The following is a 20,704-nucleotide window of genomic DNA, read 5'->3' as shown; positions in this document are numbered from 1 at the left end:
AGGAACAGAATATGAACTTTCTGCACTTCCCCTTGTCTCACTCAGTAACTTCCCATATACCAAGTTCCTATCCACCCTTCATTGACCCCAACATATACACCACTGTTCAAAAGTTTGGGGTCACTTAGAAATTGCTTTGATTTCTAAAGAAAATAACTTTTTTTGTCCATTAAAATAACATCAAATTGATCAAAAATACAGTGTAGACATTGTTAATGTTGTAAATGGCTATTGTAGCTGGAAACGGCTGATTTTTAATGGAATATCTACATAGGCGTACAGAGGCCCATTATCAGCAACCATCAGTCCTGTGTTCCAATGGCACGTTGTGTTTGCTAATCCAAGTTTATCATTTAAAAAGGCTAATTGATCATTAGAAAACCCTTTTGCAATTATGTTAGCACAGCTGAAAACTGTTGTGCTGATTAAAGAAGCAATAAAACTGGTCTTCTTGAGACTAGTTGAGTATCTGGAGCATCAGCAATTCTCAGTTGATTTGTATGTTTACACCTCCGAGACTTATGGCCTTTGACTATGTAATCCGCTTCTATGGCATAAGGCCCTGGCTTCAACCCTATAATCACTATGCACACTCTTACTCCCACCCCCATTATCTGCCATTACCCCTCCTGTTGGACAACTGATAATGACATACACAAACAGCTATTTGAGAATAAGCAACCCATTCCTACTCAAGTGAATATCATGATGCAAAACATAGAGAGAATACAATAATATAAATCAGTGAAGCTATAACATATTGAGAGAATATAATGATAGAAAACAGTGAAGCTATAAGACAGTGTTATAGGGAAATAGTTCACAATCTATAGTGTTATCTCTATCATATGCCTCCTATCTCACTATTATGGGAACATTCTGTCTCAGAGACAGGCCCCCTTTGTACTTTTCTCCTGCCACAAATACATTTGCACATAGATCATTCCATCTAACCCATTACACATTAATTACTACTGCTAGGCCACTTATATAGTTATAAACATACTAAAACGTGCTCAAGTCAATTAGTCAGTGTCCAACAGTCCCTCATCTGGAACAATGATCACTCATGTTCCACGCCACCTAGAATACATATTGACTTGAACAGGGAAGGGAGAGAATACATGTTTAATAATTTCACACCAACCTTGAGCTTGTTTTTGGTCACAGATCCAGGAATGGCTAAAGGATTGCAATATTTACCTGGAGCTAACCCTGCAGATAGCACTACTGGGTGATCTGAAAAGTCATAGTCAATCGATCAATAATATAATAATACTTTTAGCAAAAATGTTTATTTTCAATTTACGATCTGTAGAAACAATGAGAATAGAAAGGTTCAGAACTTTTGTAAAATATCACAGTACAGTTGAAAAATATATGGCAAATAGAAATCCAATATGGATGGTGTTAAGAGGTAGATAGGAGGTGTTGAATGGAGCTGAAGGATGGGACTAATAATAACAACTAATAACAACAAGATAACTAATGTAAAGCATACTGTGTCCATAATAAGTATATAGGTTATAGGTTGAGAGCTTTTGTGAAAGAGCACAGTTAGAAAAATATGGCATATAGAAGCAAACCAGATGGACATCATGAAAATGATCGGAGGAAGTTCAGGAGTAAAAACAAACAAAATATAATTATTGTAGAATTTGACTGTGTCCATAAAATATATATAGTATGTATGGGCTGGAATTAGAGGCCTAAGCGTTGTTGTTCACTAGTTTACTCCAATTGGGGAAGGGGTGGTGGGGTGGGAAAGTAATGAAGGGAAATATAAGTTAAAAAAGGATATGTATGTATGTATGTACAGTATCTCACAAAAGTGAGTACACCCCTCACATTTTTGTAAATATTTGAGTATATCTTTTCATGTGACAAAACTGAAGAAATGACACTTTGCTACAATGTAAAGTAGTGAGTGTAAAGCTTGTATAACAGTGTAAATTTGCTGTCCCCTCAAAATAACACAACACACAGCCATGAATGTCTAAACCGCTGGCAACAAAAGTGAGTACACCCCTAAGTGAAAATGTAATCAGTAAGTTCTAGAATGGTAACATGACTAAGTAAATTTCAAGCTAGAATCCAACAATACACATACAAAAGTATGCACTTGATTAAGAATCATTGAGGATAAACACAAAAAAAGCACAAAAAGGTCTACGACTTATTTCCATTGTGGTCCTCTTTCATGATAGCGTTTGGCATAATGTGGCAGTATAAAAAATATATAATAATCTAAACTGGCAGATCAATTTGGTTACTTAGTCATAATAAGAACAAAACAACATCCAGTTTACACACTATACACAAAGGAATGCTATTTGGTCATCATCATTGGGCTAGGAGGGATTGCTCACACAAGCACACTATCCATTAACCAGGATTTCACCTTCTTTTAAAGATACTCAGAGTGGGAATAGTTTTAACAGAGGCAGATTATTCCACTCAGAGGCTCCTGAAGAGTCTCCTGTTGAGTGTAGTTGCTCAAGGGCTGTAAATATGTTTATTAGTATTTCAAAGGAAATGTGTGCTATACATCAGACGTAGCCTTGTTTTTTTTGTCTCGGTTGTTGTTGAGTCCTTGGAATCCAAAATAAGCCTTTGAAGGAATGTATACTAGTGTACTTTGAGGGGCAGCTTTGGGGGTGCTCTGAGTACTTCCTGTAACCCCAGAGGCCTTGTGCTCTATTCCCGTTCATTTGGTCTCTCTCTTCTCTTCATCGCCCCAAGCTGCTCCTGTCTGATGTCACTTCCTGGATGTCCGCATGCATTTCCTGTGGCCTCACAGTGTCTGTTTATATCCTAGTTCTGACCTTCTTTTGAACCTCTCACTAAGCATCCTGTGTGTGTTATCTGAAGGGAAGAGGTCAAGACTTATATAGATTACTCCATGACATTAATTCAAGGCCACCAGCACTAACCAGAGCCCAATATGTTCCCTATGTTCCCCTGACAGTTCAGTTGAACATAATGTTTGAATATCAGTTCTCTGACTTATATCTATGATGGTGTAGTGTGGTTTGTACTGAAATCAAAGCCTGGCCTTGTTTTTGATATTGTCACAGCAGCGTCCACATGGAGGACTCATCTGGTAAGCATGTGTTGCTCCAGTCCAGAGGTTTCTGTCCTCACTCCAGACTCTGTTTGACTTATTTTTTACCTTTGACCTCCACCAATCAATAGCATTAGCTGTGTAGTTCCAGTCCTGGGTAGTTACTAGCACTCAGACACAGTGCTGTCTGTGTACAGTGCCTTCGGAAAGTATTCAGACCCCTTGACTTTTTCCACATTTTGTTACATTACAGCCTTATTCTAAAATTGATTAAATTGTTTTTTTCCCCCTCATCAATCTACTCACAATACCCCATAATGACAAAGCGAAAACAGGTTTTTAGACATTTTGGCAAATTATTCAGACCCTTTTCTATGAGACTCGAAATTGAGCTCAGGTACATCCTGTTTCCATTGATCATCCTTGAGATGTTTCTACAACTTGTTTGGAGTCCACCTGTGGTAAATTCAATTGATTGGACATGATTTGGAAAGGCACACTCATGTCTATATAAGGTCCCACAGTTGACAGTGCATGTCAGAGCAAAAACCAAGCCATCAGGTCGAAGGAATTGTCCGTAGAGCTCCGAGACAGGATTGTGTCGAGGCACAGATCTGGGGAAGGGTACCAAAACATTCCTGCAGCATTGAAGGTCCCCAAGAACACAGTGGACTCCATCATTCTTAAATGGAAGAAGTTTGGAACCACCAAGACTCTTCCTAGAGCTGGCCTTGGTCAGGGAGGTGACCAAGATCCCTATGGTCACTCTGACAGAGCTCTAGAGTTCCTCTGTGGAGATGGGAGAACCTTCCAAATGGACAACCATCTCTGCAGCACTCCACCAATTAGGCCTTTATGGTAGAGTGGCCAGACGGAAGCCACTCCTCAGTAAAAGGCACATCATGCAGTGGGGATGTTTTTCTGGGAGACTAGTCAGGATCCAGGCAAAGATGAATGGAGCAAAGTACAGAGAGATCCTTGTTGAAAACCTGCTCCAGAGCACTCAGGACCTCAGACTGGGGCAAAGGTTCATCTTCTAACAGGACAACAACCCTAAGCACACAGCCAAGACAGCGCAGGAGTGGCCTCGGGACAAGTCTCTGAATGTCCTTGAGTGGCCCTGCCAGAGCCCGGACTTAAACCCGATCGAACATCTCTGGGGAGACCTGAAAATAGCTGTGCAGCGACGCTCCCCATCCATCCTGACAGAGCTTGAGAGGATCTGCAGAGAAGAATGGGAGAAACTCCCCAAATACTGGTGTGCCAAGCTTGTAGCGTCATACCCAAGAACACCCGAGGCTGTAATCGCTGCCAAAGGTGCTTCAACTAAGTACTGAGTAAAGGGTCTGAATACTTATGTAAATGTTATATTTCACTTTTTCATTTTTTATAAATTAGCAACAATTTCTACAAACCTGTTTTTGCTTTGTCATTATGGGGTATTGTGTGTAGATTGGGGGCGGTAGGTAGCTTAGTGGTTAAGAGCGTTGTGCCAGTAACCGAAAGGTCGCTGGTTCTAATCCCCGAGCCGACTAGGTGAAAAATCTGTCGATGTGCCCTTGAGCAAGGCACTTAACCCTAATTGCTCCTGTAAGTCGCTCTGGATAAGAGCGTCTGCTAAATGACTAAAATGTAAATGTAGATTGATGAGGGAAAAAAACAATTTAATCAATTTTAGAATAAGGCCGTAACCTAACAAAATGTGGAAAGAGTCAAGGGGTCTGAATACTTTCCGAAGGCACTGTATATTATAGATAGTACATGGATTCACTCAAAGTACAGAGCTCAAAGCGCAGCACTTTTCCCCTGGCATTGGGGATAATTTGTTTGCATTTCCATGTTTGACTGAATCCATGGGCTACTAATGACTTCCTCAGTTCCACATTATAGCAAACCTACAGTTCCTTACTTTGGTTCTCTGGTAATGTTTGGATGGATGTGTTATGGATCTCTCCCGTGACCAAGCACGTTTTGTGGATGTTGTTTTCCCTCCATGGTTCTTTATTATCTCCTTTTTTGGTCATTTTTCTATCATTTTTTTGTGGTTTCCTGTTTTTTGCCATTTGAAACATTGATATTTATTTCTTTGTCCGATGATGATGTCACAGTTGTATTAATGTACTCATCTTTTTCATTGGCTTTTCTGTCTCAGTACAAAAAGTGCATTGTGAACTGGCTTTTGCTCTGTTTGCAGCGGATATTGGGTTGTGCGGCTGTGTGTATGTGTGTGTGATTGATATCTAATTGTCCCTGTTCTCTCCCTGTAGCCCAGGAAAGACCTGCACTTCCTCATGGAGAACAACAATGAGTACAAAGGCCTTCTGGGATGCTTCCCTGACACCATTGGAGTACACAAGGTAGGCTCCTACAGGGGAGGGCGGAAGGAAGGGAGGGAGGGAGGGAGGGAGGGAGGGAGGGAGGGAGGGAGGGAGGGAGGGATGAATTGGTGTTCACATGATACTGAGTCTAGGGCAGAGGAGAGAGAGAATAACAACCATATGAAAATGACATTTTATTTTGGTTAGGACCTACAGTGTCTTTGCCATTAATGTAGATCCATGTTTAATCCAGTATAGCTGTAAAGTTGAATCCCTAGGTATTTTGTGCAAAGCTGTAGACTGTTCTCTCTTTTCACTGGTAGGCGGCCATAGAGAAGGTGAAGGAGGGAGACCGGCTGGTGGCAGCTAGCAAGATCACCCCTCAGGACAAAGTGACCATGGCTAAACGTGTTAGCACCATGTCATACGCACTACAAGGTAAGGCTACTGGGCTAATGCTAAATGTGTTAGCAATGGTTAAATGTGCTAGCACAAGGTGCTGTAAGCCTATGGCGTATAAAGAGATGGTTCCATCATCTGTACTACATCATGTGACAAAGTGGATTTCCTGTTTTCTCCCTGCCCACAGCTGAGATGAACCACTTCCATAGCAACCGTATCTACGACTACAACAGGGTGATGCAGCTGTACCTGGAGGAGCAAGTGAAGTTCTACGAGACTGTAAGAACAGTCGTCCAGGCCACACTGTACAAAGAAACACTCCCACATAGCCAGAAAACACACTTTTAGCTCACACGTCAGTAGCTTCTTCTCAAATAGAAAACCTATGAGTTCTTAGCCTGAATGACAGTCGATCTCAAGCAATTGAGTATTGCTAGCATTGAAATTATATTAATTAATGGGTAATTTCCACATGCTCACATGCAATTGTCTCCGATCCTGGTCACAAGGTCTGCAATGAGAGTGACTGCTATGAATAGATACATCTGTACATACAAATATTAGTCCATCAACAATTCTCCAATCTGATGAATGCTTTTATTTAGGCATTCAGCACATGGCTTTCAATGGGATTTTTCTCTTTATTCCTTGTTTGGGCAGATTGCTGAGAAGCTGAAGCAAGCACACAGTCAATTCACCACCATGTAAACCCACCTGCCTCCCAAGACTGAAGATGCAAGCCGAAGCCAGCTCAACACCCTAGAGATCTCTCTTTTTCTATTTCTCTCTCTGTTGCTTTTTCCCTTTGCGCTCAGTGCAATTTCATTTCCTGAAGTCGTTAGCTAATGATGCTAATGTATTCTGTTATAAACAGTCTAGGAACTGTTTAGGAAAAGGTATAAACAGTTGAAAACCAGATGGGTGGATGTTAGCAGTGCCTGATACACAGCTGGTGCCACATACAGCACCACACAGCCCAGTCCCACAGGAAACAACACTGACTACTTCCTGTGTCTCAGGTCAAGGTAACATAACAAACATTCAGGCCCTCTGAACATATTGCACAGTTAAGCATTGCCCTCACTGCCTCAATGATTCACTCAAAATGCAGAGCTCAAAGCGCAGCTCTCTTCCGCTGGCATAGGGGATACTGTGTGCATTTCCATGTTTGACTGAATCCATGGGCTAGTCATGACCTCCTCAGTTCCGCATTATAGTAAACCTACAGTTCCTTACCTTGGTTCTCTGCTAATGTTTGGCTGTATGTGTTATGGATCTGTCCCGTGACCAAGCACGTCTTTGTGGATGTTGTTTTCCCTCCATTGTCCGTTATTATCCCCTTTGTTGGTCATCATTTGGACCTTACCCCAGCATCATTTTTTTCTTCTAATCACAGCATTTCCACAGAAATTGTGATTATGATTTTTTTAAGTGATTGAAACACACACACACACACACACACAGTTCAGCGTAGAGATGTTGCATTATGCCATGTCAGCTAAGTTCTGGCAGATATGAGAGAGAGTGTGTCACCACGCCCCTTGCTTGTGAGTGTGTCTGAACACTGCTGGCAGTGCCCCGCCCCTTCCTTCACTCACTTCCTCAATTGCTAACAGGAAGCTCGACCCTTTCCTGTCACTGTGCCTTGTTGACGTTCTGTAGAAAATAGAACTGCATGCTTCGCTCGTTTTTACTCTTCATGCCTTTCCCAAAACATGGAATCCTGCTCCTCTCCCTTCTAGAAGGACAGATTCCGATGGGGAATGTTAGAGGTTATGCAATGGGAGGCTACTCCTTGTCCATGGAAGCCAAACTTCAGCGAGCCAATGCTCCTCCCAATTGATACACAGCCATGCCTTTATCCAGGTGTCTGACAGCTTTGCTCTTCTCTGCCTCACTCCACTTAATACCGCAGTGCAATCTTCAATCATTCTTTAATCTCCCTCTTTCTATTCTCGTCACATGATAAATACAAATAAATATATATTCTATCTGATGCATGTGCTTTTTGGTTGTTGAGATATTATTTTATGTATAGAAATATTTGCGATACGTTGTCACCCAGAAAGAGGAAAAATTCAGTTTGATTTAATAAAAATGATTTGTACTCTGTGTACATTTCTGCATTTTCTTTGAGTGTGTTTGTGGGAGTGAGTGTGAGTCATGTCTTGTTCTGACGGACTGTGTGTGTATTTGGGAGGACACACACCCACACACACTCATACACACACAGCAGACCCCTTATTCCCCCGTCTGAAAAATGTGTAGAGATGGATAGGAATGAGAATGAGTTGGTCTATGAGCGGAGCGGAGTGTCAAAGAGTGTGTTTGTGCTGATTATGAGGGGAGGAATGAAAGAGGTCTTTCACCCTGTACTCTGCCTGCACCCAGCTCTGACTGAAATCAGGTGCAGCTGGGTCTCTATCTCTACACCCACAAAGAGTTAAATATTTCACTCTACGAAGAGTTAAATATGCTATATATACAAAAGTATGTGGACACTTCAAATTAGTGGATTCGGCTATTTCAGCCACATCCGTTGCTGACAGGTGTACAAAATCGAGCACACAGCCATGCATTCTCCATAGACAAACATTGGCAGTAGAATGGCCTTACTGAAGAGCTCAGTGACTTTCAACGTGGCACCGTCATAGGATGTCACCTTTCCAACAAGTCAGTTCGTCAACGTTCTGCCCTGCTAGAGCTGCCCCGGTCAACTGTAAGTGTTGTTATTGTGAAGTGGAAAGGTCTGGGAGGAACAACGGCTCAGACGCGAAGTGGTAGGCCACAAAAGCTCACAGAACAAGACCACCGAGTGCTGAAGCCCGTAAAAATCTTCTTTCCTTGTTTGCAACACTCACTACCGAGTTCCAAACTGCCTCTGGAAGCAACATCAGCACAAGAACTGTTAGTCAGGAGCTTCATGAAATGGGTTTCCATGGCCGAGCAGCCTCACACAAGCCTAAGATCACCATGCGCAATGCCAAGCTTCTACATCTGCATTGCTTGCTGTTTGGGGTTTTAGGCTGGGTTTCTGTATAGCATTTGTGACATCTGCTGATGTAAAAAGGGCTTTATAAATACAATTTGATTGATTGATTGGTGTAAAGCTCGCCACCATTGGACTCTGGAGCAGTGGAAACGTGTTCTCTGGAGTGATGAATCACGCTTCACCATCTGGCAGTCCGACGTACAAATCTGGGTTTGGCAGATGCCAGGAGATATGCCAACTGTAAAGTTTGGTGGAGGAGGAATAATGGTCTGGGGCTGTTTTTCATGGTTCGGGCTAGGCCCTTTAGTTCCAGTGAAGAGAAATCTTAACGCTACAGCATACAATGACATTCTAGATTATTCTATGCTTCCAACTTTGTGGCAACAGTTTGGGAAAGGACCTTTCCTGTTTCAGCAGGACAATGCCCCTGTGCACAAAGCGAGGTCCATACAGAAATGGTTTGTCGAAATCGGTATCGAAGAACTTGACTGGCCTGCACAGAGCCCTGACCTCAATCCCATCGAACACCTTTGGGATGAATTGGAACGCTGACTGCAAAGCCAGGCCTAATCGCCCAACATCAGCGCCCCTCCTCACTAACGCTCTTGTGGTTGAATGAAATCAAGTCCCCGCAGAAATGTTCCAACATCTAGTGGAAAGCCTTCCCAGAAGAGTGGAGGCTGTTATAGCAGCAAAGGGGGGACCAACTCCATATTAATACCCATGATTTTGGAATGAGATGTTCGACGAGCAGGTGTCCACATACTTTTAGTAATGTAGTGTATCTCACTCTATACACACAAATAATTAAAAATCTCACTCTACACACACACACAGTGTTAAATATCTAACTCTGCACACAAGGCCATAAACATACACATAATTCCTCATGTCTGAATGCTAACTGCAGTTTAAGAACTGCGGCAGGTAGCCTAGCGGTTAATAGCGTTGGGCCAATAACCGAAAGGACGCTGGTTTGAATCCCCAAGCCGACTAGGTGAAAAATCTGTCAGTGCCCGTGAGCAAGGTACTTAACCCTAATTGCTCCATTAAGTCACTCTGGTTAAAAGCATCTGCTAAAATGTAAGAACGTTAGATTGACATTAATGTGAGTTTTGTGTTTTTCCAGTTGGGATTCAGCCCTTAGTCATCACACTAACACACATTGCAGTTTAAACGGTGTCTTTCCTCTTCTATATATTATGTATGGTATAATATATAGCACGTTATGTACTGTATAGTATATTGTCCACCCGACTGTGACTCTATAGGAGTATAGTTCCCCTTCCTCCCTCCAGCAATAGGCTGTTAGTTTGGCACAGTCATGTTATTTTAGTACAGGACTGTGGAATCTATGTAACTCCAACCATCTTCTAGGCAGGTCAACACACACATAAAGGACTACTCGACGTGTGCCACCCCTTCCATACAATACTTGTTTTTCCGAGTTCACTGGATAATATCTGTTGTGTCTGTATTGGTCAGAAGACCTTAGTACAACATGCCACTGTATCCAGGACTCAGCTTGTCTCACTGAGCATAGGTGGCTGGTGGCACCTTAATTGGGGAGGATGGGCTCATAGTAATGGTTGGAATGGAATAAATTGAATGGTATCAAACACATGGTTTCCATGTGTTTGATACCATTCCATTTACTCCATTCCAGCCATTATTATGAGCCGTCCTCCCCTCACCAGCCTCCTGTGCCTGCCAGTCTGTTGCTCTGTTCTGCTGAACTTCAGGCTTATTGGTGGCATGGCCACATATGCAAATGTAAACATTATGCAAAGATATATGCACACATTGAAAATCCATCTCACTCCTTGTCCAGACCAGTGAGTAAGGTTACAGCACATTTCACTGTAAAAGTGTGGAGCATGTACATCTATGGTGATGTCATCAGATCAGACGAGCCATCATGGAGCCTGACCATTGTCAGGGTTGGTTGTCATGGCCATGCGGTGGTTGCTCAGGGCGACATACGTGGGCGGAAGGTGCGTGGGCGGATCATCATACTGACTTTCCTTAGAGAGTAGTAGTCCGAGTCCTTCCAGGAATACCACACGATTCCGTCTGGTCCTAGAGGGTTCTTCCCCTTGGGGGAATACCGGCCTCCCTGTGGGGTCACAAACACAGTCAGGGTCAGAGGTCAGGGTGGTAACGGGAGGAATACCGGTGATCAGATATCTATAGGTCTGTAAATATCGGCAAAGCACTTTGTCACAACTGCTGATGTAAAAAGGGGATTATAAAAAAACATTTGATTGGTTATGAATATGTTTTTTGTTATCATTACACACATACCATTATCAAACACTCACATACCATTCACGTTCTATCTGATAAGGTCATTTATTGTGCTGTGTGTGTGTGTGTGTGCATGGGTCTGTCTGTATGTTGAGGTTGTTACCCTGTAGTAGACTCCGTTGAGGTTGGCGTAGAAGCACTGGTTGTACCACCAGCCTCCGTGGGAGATCTCAGCACAGATGTTGCCCGTGTCGGGGGTGCTGAAGCCCTGCTTGTCATGGTACCAGCTGAATGAGTCCTCCGTCGTGCCACTGAACCCAGACACGTGGAGACAGTACTGGCTGTCCTCCCCATCCACACTGTATCGAGACACACAATGCCACCCAAAAGAGAATGTCTGGGTCATTCCAAATTCCAATAACAGTGCGTGTTTTCATTCAAATAAATAATTTGTTTTCTCAGAAAATCCCCATTTTGGAATGTCCAACTTCTGCAAAAAAGTTAACCTACATAACCCCAAGATTTTCCCAAGTTTTCACCATTGTTGTAAAGCCCTGGTTATTTTGTTGCTTTGGAAAAGTAATTTCTGAGTTTTTTACCTATTTAATGTGATTAGTGATAAATTAACATTTGTCCCTCGGGTTTAAGGTCTACCCTGAAACGTGAACTGGACTCTCGTTTTAATATGGTAAAACTATTCCTTTTTCAAAAGAAACATTGAACATTAATAGTCAAATCATAGTGTAAAAGCAGGTGAGCTGGTTCTACAATTTTTTGCCATTTTCTGGTGTTTTGTGGTGGAAAACTGAGCACATCGAGCATAACATGTCGTCAACCCTGTTACCCATTATAGGCCAGAAATGTTTTAACAAGTTAAAATATTGTTGCTAAGCTTGCATTCAATTCCCCCTCCCTGTTGCACACAACAAGCTTTCATTCCCCCTGTCACATGGGGAGTTACGGCTGATAAATATTAAATTGTCAACACTTTTACGGTCAACCCAGTCACTTTTACAGTCCGTTTTATAATATTCTTTATAATATTCTTTCATGACATAATGTTCAAATTACACTACCAATCACACTACCCAAAAGGCACTCTATTGGTAGAATGTCTATGTTTGTGTGTGATGTGGCTGCGTGCCTGTGCGTGTGTGCATGTTTGTCTCTAAGCCCCACCTGAAGCTCTCGTAGAGGGCGTGTTTGTGCTTGTTGCTCCAGTCCTCCAGGTCAATCCTGAGGCTATAGTCTCCCTGGCTGGTCAGGTCATGGATGTGGTCGTTGCCCAGCCAGAACTCAGAATGCAAATCACCAAACCCATCCTTATACTCCCTCCAGCTCCGGTCAAAGGTCACAGAGCCATCAACACGCCGCTGGAGCATCGTCCAGCCACCACCTGGGAGAAGGAGAGGATACGTATACATTAAACATGCAAAACACACATTATGAGGAAACGTTATTGACTGATCAAACTGGTTCTTCAAACCAAAAACCAACTATGTTTGTGTGTGACACGTGTGAGTGTATATAACCCTCACCCTCTGTCTCCATGTCACAGTAGACCTCGACAGGCATGGCCCCCAGTGAAGGCACCACCGTGTACAGACCAGAGCGCCTCACACCGTTATAGTAGATAGACGCACAATCTATAGGACAGTTCCTCACATGCTGCACCTCTGGGGGACAGAGAAAACAGAGCGTTTCATCAGTATTTGACACAATCTAAAAAAATGCAGTATTTGAGCAGAGATGAACAGTGGGATATTGGGCTCAGATGAGAACTTTTAAGGAGGCTTGTCTCCCCCTACTGGTAAATTGTAGAACTTGGCTCCAATGAATTGTAGATGTGTTAAATAAATCTAAAATAAGGCTATAATATTAACTTATATATCTGATATTGTGTGTGTTTATCAAGAATGGGTGTATATGTACCTGGATGCAGGGCCTCCTCTGAACTCATCTGAGGGCTGGTGCCGACAATGTTGATCATACAGCCAGGGTTCCTCCGTACGCTCTCTACCAGCCGAGACAGGTTATGGATCTGGGCCTAGAGAGACAGACAACCGGCAAAAAAAACTTGGCAACAAGCTCTCAACATGTTTGAAAAAAGTATTTGGATTATTAATATGTGTACTGTACTGTACTGTGTACCTGAAGGTCGTAGATGAGGGTCCCTTGTAAGTGCACTAGTGTGGTGGCCTCGGCATAGTGCGTCTCCAATTCATGGAAACGATTCTCCAAGGATGAGTTAATACGGTTCTTCTCCTCACTCTGATATACACACACACACACACACACACACACACACACATTAAGAAAATGATGCATGGATAAGTACACAGCAAAGAATAAACTCCACAGCTGGCCATTTCAAAATCCATGCAAGTGATGGAACAATGCTTGAAAGTGTTGATTGTTTGAAATATCTGGGTTTGAGGATATATTCTGAATAATCTTTTGGAAAGCATATTGATTATATTAGAAAAACAATTAACTATAAGCTTGGATAACAACTAATAACATAAAGATAACTAATGTAAAACATAATGTGTCCGTAAAACGTATATAGGTTATAGATTAAGAACTTTTGTGAAAGAGCACTGTTTGAAAGATATGGCAAATAGAAATCAAACCGGATGGACATCAGAAATAGATGGGAGAGGTTGAGGGTAGAGGAAGGACAGGAGTAAAAACAAACAAAATAGAACTATTGTAAAATAGACTGTGTACATAAAATGTATATAGTATGTATAAGCTGGAAGTAGAGGCCTACGCGTTGTTGTTCACTAGTTTACTCCAATTAGGGGAGGGGTGGTAGGGTTAGCAATTAATAAAGGATTTTTTTTTTTTAAAGGATATGTATATATATGTATGTATATGTATTTATATGTATGTATGTATGTATGTATGTATGTGTATATGTATGTATTTATATGTGTATGTATACAGTACCAGTCAAAAGTTTGGACACAACTACTCATACAAGGGTGTTTCTTTATTTTTACTATTTTCTACATTGTAGAATAATAGTGAAGACATCAAAACTATGAAATAACACATGTAGTAACCAAAAAAGTGTTAAACAAATCCAAATATATTTTAGGTCGTAAAATTCTTCAAATAGCCACCCTTTGCCTTGATGACAGCTTTGCACACTCTTGGCATTCTCTCAACCAGCTTCACCTGGAATGCTTTTCCAACAGTCTTGAAGGAGTTCCCACATATGCTTAGCACTTGTTGGCTGCTTTTCCTTCACTCTGCCGTCCGACTCATCCCAAACCATCTGAGTTGGGTTGAGGTCAGGGGATTGTGGCGGCCAGGTCATCTGATGCAGCACTCCATCACTCTCCTTCTTGGTAAAATAGCCCTTTCACAGCCTGGAGGTGTGTTGGGTCATTGTCCTGTTGAAAAACAAATGATAGTCCCACTAAGCCCAAACTAGATGGGATGGCATATCGCTGCAGAATTCTGTGGTAGCCATGCTGGTTAAGTGTGCCTTGAATTCTAAATAAATCACAGACAGTGTCACCAGCGGAGGAGTAACACCTCCTCCTCCGTGCTTTACGGTGGGAACGACACATGCAGAGATCATCCGTTCACGCACACCGCGTCTCACAAAAACACGGCGGTTGGAACCAAAAATCTTCAATTTGGACTCCAGGCCAAAGGAGACATTTCCACCGGTCTAATGTCCATTGCTTGTGTTTCTTGGCCCAAGCAGGTCTCTTCCCTATTGGTGTCCTTTAGTAGTGGTTTCTTTGCAGCAATTCGACCATGAAGGCCTGATTCACACAGTCCCATCTGAACAGTTGATGGTGAAATGTGTCTGTGACTTGAACTCTGTGAAGCATTTATTTGGGCTGCAATTTCTGAGGCTGGTAACTCTAATGAACTTGTCCTCTGCAGCAGAGGTATCTCTGGGTCTTCCATTCCTGTGGCGGTCCTCATGAGAGCCAGTTTCATCATAGCGCTTGATGGTTTTTGTGACTGCACTTGAAGACACATTGAAGTGCCTTGAATTCTAAATAAATCACAGACAGTGTCACCAGCGGAGGAGTAACACCTCCTCCTCCGTGCTTTACGGTGGGAACGACACATGCAGAGATCATCCGTTCACGCACACCGCGTCTCACAAAAACACGGCGGTTGGAACCAAAAATCTTCAATTTGGACTCCAGGCCAAAGGAGACATTTCCACCGGTCTAATGTCCATTGCTTGTGTTTCTTGGCCCAAGCAGGTCTCTTCCCTATTGGTGTCCTTTAGTAGTGGTTTCTTTGCAGCAATTCGACCATGAAGGCCTGATTCACACAGTCCCATCTGAACAGTTGATGGTGAAATGTGTCTGTGACTTGAACTCTGTGAAGCATTTATTTGGGCTGCAATTTCTGAGGCTGGTAACTCTAATGAACTTGTCCTCTGCAGCAGAGGTATCTCTGGGTCTTCCATTCCTGTGGCGGTCCTCATGAGAGCCAGTTTCATCATAGCGCTTGATGGTTTTTGTGACTGCACTTGAAGACACTTTCAAAGTTCTTGAAATGTTCCATATTGACTGACCTTCATGTCTTAAAGTAATGATGCACTGTCGTTTCTCTTTGCTTATTTGAGCTGTTCTTGCCATAATATAGACTTGGTCTTTTACCAAATAGGGCTATCTTCTGTATACCCCCCCCCCCCCCCCCCCTCCCCCTTTTATGGTTACTACATGATTCCATGTGTGTTATTTCATAGTTTAGATGTCTTCACTATTATTCTACAATGTAAAAAATAGTACAAATAAAGAAAAACCCTTGAATGAGTAGGTGTGTCCAAACTTTTGACTGGTAGTGTATATATTTGCAAAAAATACATGGGGGATTGGAAGTGATGCAGACAATTACATTGATGGAAGCTACAATCTATCTGCAAAATTAAAGCTGATCTACCCCCTAAAAACTATAAGCTTGGATTACTATATAGATCTAAGAATTGTAAAGACACATTATTGCACAATGTGTGAATCACTAAATGGGCTGTCACTCCCTAACAGAAGACAGCTGCATTGGTACCAATTTCTTTCTAAATGTATCAACTTAAATTTCCCTGTATCAGTGGAGGCTGCTGGGGGAGGATGGCTCATAATAATGTCTGGAACTAAGTAAATGGAATGGCATCAAACACATGGAAAAAAACATTTGTTTTATCTATTTGATACCATTCCACAAATTTCGCTCCAGCAATTACCACGAGCCCGTCCTCCCCAATTAACGTGCCACCAACCTCCTGTTTCCTGTATATATAAAAAATTTCCCTGTATTTACTAACTTTACAAGACTCACACTACTCCTTTCAACAACAGTAGCAGTCACAAATTCCAAGGGTACATCATGAGGTTGGAGTAAGATCTTTCAGATACAAAGACCCAACTGACTGGAACAATTTACCTACAGAAATCAGGACATTACAATCATACAGTGAATTTAAGAAAGCCCTTTTTCAAATGTTAAGATCAAACAGTTTGTGGTTTTAACTAATAAAAACACCACTATGTGAGGATGTTTGTAAATATGTACAGTGGCTTGCAAAAGTATTCATCCCCCTTGGCATTTTTCCTATTTTGTTGCCTTACAACCTGGAATTAAAATTGATTTTTGGGGGGTTTGTATCATTTGATTTACACAACATGCCTACCACTTTGAAGATGCAACATATTTGTTCTTGTGAAACAAACAAGAAATAAGACAAAAAAACTGAAAACTTGAGCGTGCATAACTATTCCCCCCCCCCCCCCCCCCCCCCCAAAGTCAATACTTTGGAGAGCCACCTTTGGCAGCAATTACAGCTGTAAGTCTCTTGGGGTATGTCTCTATAAGCTTGGCACATCTAGCCACTGGGATTTTTGCCCATTCTTCAAGGCAAAACTGCTCCAGCTCCTTCAAGTTGGATGGGTTCCGCTGGTGTACAGCAATCTTTAAGTCATACCACAGATTCTCAATTGGATTGAGGTCTGGGCTTTGACTAGGCCATTCCAAGACATTTAAATGTTTCCCCTTAAACCACTTGAGTGTTGCTTTAGCAGTATGCTTAGGGTCATTGTCCTGCTGCAAGATGAACCTCCGTCCCAGTCTCAAATCTCTGGAAGACTGAAACAGGTTTCCCTCAAGAATTTCCCTGTATTTAGCGCCATCCATCATTCCTTCAATTCTGACCAGTTTCCCAGTCCCTGCCGATGAAAAACATCCCCACAGCATGATGCTGCCATCACCATGCTTCACTGTGGGGATGGTGTTCTCGGGGTGATGAGAGGTGTTGGGTTTGCGCCAGACATAGCGTTTTCCTTGATGGCCAAAAAGCTCAATTTTAGTCTCATCTGACCAGAGTACCTTCTTCCATATGTTTGGGGAGTCTCCCACATGCCTGTTTGCTTGTTTTTTTCTTTAAGCAATGGCTTTTTTCTGGCCACTCTTCTGTAAAGCCGAGCTCTGTGGAGTGTACGGTTTAAAGTGGTCCTATGGACAGATACTCCAATCTCCGCTGTGGAGCTTTGCAGCTACTTCAGGGTTATCTTTGGTCTCTTTGTTGCCTCTCTGATTAATGCCCTCCTTGCCTGGTCCGTGAGTTTTGATGGGCGGCCTTCTCTTGGCAGGTTTGTTGTGGTGCCATATTCTTTCAATTTTTTAATAATGGATTTTATGGTGCTCCGTGGGATGTTAAAAGTTTCTGATATTTTTTTATAACCCAACCCTGAACTGTACTTCTCCACAACTTTGTCCCTGACCTGTTTAGAGAGCTCCTTGGTCTTCATGGTGCCGCTTGCTTGGTGATGCCCCTTGCTTAGTGGTGTTGCAGACTCTGGGGCCTTTCAGAACAGGTGTACAGTGGGGAAAAAAAGTATTTAGTCAGCCACCAATTGTGCAAGTTCTCCCACTTTAAAAGATTTCAGAGGCCTGTAATTTTCATCATAGGTACACGTCAACTATGACAGACAAATTGAGAAGAAAAAAATCCAGAAAATCACATTGTAGGATTTTTAATGAATTTATTTGCAAATTATGGTGGAAAATAAGTATTTGGTCAACTACAAACAAGCAAGATTTCTGGCTCTCACAGACCTGTAACTTCTTCTTTAAGAGGCTCATCTGTCCTCCACTCGTTACCTGTATTAATGGCACCTGTTTGAACTTGTTATCAGTATAAAAGACACCTGTTCACAACCTCAAACAGTCACACTCCAAACTCCACTATGGCCAAGACCAAAGAGCTGTCAAAGGACACCAGAAACAAAATTGTAGACCTGCACCAGGCTGGGAAGACTGAATCTGCAATAGGTAAGCAGCTTGGTTTGAAGAAATCAACTGTGGGAGCAATTATTAGGAAATGGAAGACATACAAGACCACTGATAATCTACCTCGATCTGGGGCTCCACGCAAGATCTCACCCCGTGGGGTCAAAATGATCACAAGAACGGTGAGCAAAAATCCCAGAACCACACGGGGGGACCTAGTGAATGACCTGCAGAGAGCTGGGACCAAAGTAACAAAGCCTACCATCAGTAACACACTACACCGCCAGGGACTCAAATCTTGCAGTGCCAGACGTGTCCCCCTGCTTAAGCCAGGCCCGTCTGAAGTTTGCTAGAGTGCATTTGGATGATCCAGAAGAGGATTGGGAGAATGTCATATGGTCAGATGAAACCAAAATATAACTTTTTGGTAAAAAATCAACTCGTCGTTTTTGGAGGACAAAGAATGCTGAGTTGCATCCAAAGAACACCATACCTACTGTGAAGCATGGGGGTGGAAACATCATGCTTTGGGGCTGTTTTTCTGCAAAGGGACCAGGACGACTGATCCGTGTAAAGGAAAGAATGAATGGGGCCATGTAGCGTGAGATTATGAGTGAAAACCTCCTTCCATCAGCAAGGGCATTGAAGATGAAACGTGGCTGGGTCTTTCAGCATGACAATGATCCCAAACACACCGCCCGGGCAACGAAGGAGTGGCTTCTTAAGAAGCATTTCAAGGTCCTGGAATGGCCTAGCCAGTCTCCAGATCTCAACCCCATAGAAAATCTTTGGAGGGAGTTGAAAGTCCGTGTTGCCCAGCGACAGCCCCAAAACATCACTGCTCTAGAGGAGATCTGCATGGAGGAATGGGCCAAAATACCAGCAACAGGTATTTTGGGACTTACAGAAAACGTTTGACCTGTGGCATTGCCAAAAAAGGGTATATAACAAAGTATTGAGAAACTTTTGTTATTGACCAAATACTTATTTGGGGGTCACACTCGGACAATCAGAGAGGGGGTTTATCATTGTGGCCCAGGTGGCACAAAATAATCAAAGGTCTGACCGCATGGAGATGCTTGGGAAAAGGGTTACAACAGGGGATCAGAGTGTTTGTGTCTCAGGTGAAGAGGGTGGATCTGATCTCCATCACCTAGGACTTGACATAGATTAAGTAGATTAATCAAATCTCACATTGTTATCAATTTCTGCTCAATCTGCATGCTTTCTCAATCAGCTTTAACTGTATGTGCACTCGTAGATCAAGTTATTTCTCGAGTTGGGCTCTGGGATATAACAGCCGTTGAGTATCGGATTTTATGGTGGATTGTGGAGGAGGGGGGTTGAGTGTGTTGGAGTATGTGAGTATGTGCGTGTGTGCTTGTCTGGCATCTGTTGTGGGGGGGGGGGGGGGGATGTTGGGGGGGGGGGTATGGGATGGACCGCGGGAATTATTTGCTAGGATAATAATTGCTTGTCAATGAATTAAATGTAATACAATGGCAATCCTGGTTATATGTTAGAATCCTATGCGTGAACTGCCGACATTATTACGCATATTAATTGATAATGATGGAAAATAGGATATGCATAATTAAAAAAATAATAATAGTTATATAGATATATATATATAGAGGTGAAAGCATTGGAAATGCTTTTGGCGGTTAACCTGCTTCTGTTTTGTGGGTGGCACTGTGTGCTGTTTTCGATGGATGGGTCCTGGCCTCTCGGGGCCTTAGGGATACGGAGGGACGTGGGTGGGATGCTGATCACTGGGATGACGGCTCAACTTGGGATGGGGAGGGGCTTTAGCGGGGGAATTAGTGGAGAACAATTGAAGGGTTACTCCGTAGCAATGCAAATATCACGGTACAGCTATATGGACACTCAATCATTACGCTATTTTTTATTGGTAAATTTACAAACATATATAATGATAAATAGACTTGAAACTTGTATCTCATTATGGTGTATGGTGAAATAAGTATAGCCAGTTATAATTGTAATGGCTTAGCTGATAATAACAAAAGAAGAACAATATTTACATGGCTCAAAGAGAAGGAATATAATATCTATTGTATACAGGAAACTCATTCAACAATTCGAGATGAAGTAGCGTGGAAAAAAGAATGGGGGGGGGAAATATACTTCTCCCATGGGCAAAGAAATTCAAAAGGGGTGATGATATTAATTAATAGTAATTTCGATCCGAATGTGCAAATTGTCCAAATAGATACGCAAGGTAGATGGATTATTTTAAATATGGTATTGGACCATAAACAGATATGGCTCATTAACCTTTACGGACCAAATAATGATGATCCACAATTCTTTGACAATATATATAATAAATTATCAAGCCTGCAAGCAACTCAAGACAATATTATTATGGTGGGGGATTATAATACTGTTTTAAAT

General features: G+C 42.3%; 2 protein-coding genes across 3 annotated transcripts in view; one reads left to right on the top strand and one right to left on the bottom strand.

The window, feature by feature from the left end:
* snx9b (sorting nexin 9b) overlaps positions 1-7,896 on the top strand; it is a 38,309-nt gene extending 30,413 nt beyond the window's left edge. For both annotated transcript variants that reach the window (XM_084149239.1, XM_084149238.1), the window contains exons 15-18: positions 5,332-5,421; positions 5,706-5,820; positions 5,972-6,063; positions 6,445-7,896. In XM_084149239.1, coding sequence (XP_084005365.1) covers positions 5,332-5,421; positions 5,706-5,820; positions 5,972-6,063; positions 6,445-6,492 — 345 coding nt within the window. In that variant the 3' untranslated portion in view covers positions 6,493-7,896. The remainder of the gene's footprint in view (positions 1-5,331; positions 5,422-5,705; positions 5,821-5,971; positions 6,064-6,444) is intronic.
* A 2,849-nt stretch (positions 7,897-10,745) lies between these two features.
* LOC311106783 (techylectin-5A-like) overlaps positions 10,746-20,704 on the bottom strand; it is a gene marked incomplete at both ends in the record, with an annotated part of 14,244 nt that continues 4,285 nt past the window's right edge. The window contains 6 exons of the mRNA XM_084149169.1: positions 10,746-10,892; positions 11,187-11,382; positions 12,203-12,419; positions 12,562-12,699; positions 12,956-13,070; positions 13,175-13,294. Coding sequence (XP_084005295.1) covers positions 10,746-10,892; positions 11,187-11,382; positions 12,203-12,419; positions 12,562-12,699; positions 12,956-13,070; positions 13,175-13,294 — 933 coding nt within the window. The remainder of the gene's footprint in view (positions 10,893-11,186; positions 11,383-12,202; positions 12,420-12,561; positions 12,700-12,955; positions 13,071-13,174; positions 13,295-20,704) is intronic.

The sequence above is a fragment of the Coregonus lavaretus genome, assembly GCF_964263955.1.
Source record: "Coregonus lavaretus genome assembly, chromosome: 31".
Taxonomy (NCBI): Eukaryota; Metazoa; Chordata; class Actinopteri; order Salmoniformes; family Salmonidae; genus Coregonus; species Coregonus lavaretus.
This window is presented reverse-complemented; position numbering and strand designations above follow the sequence as displayed.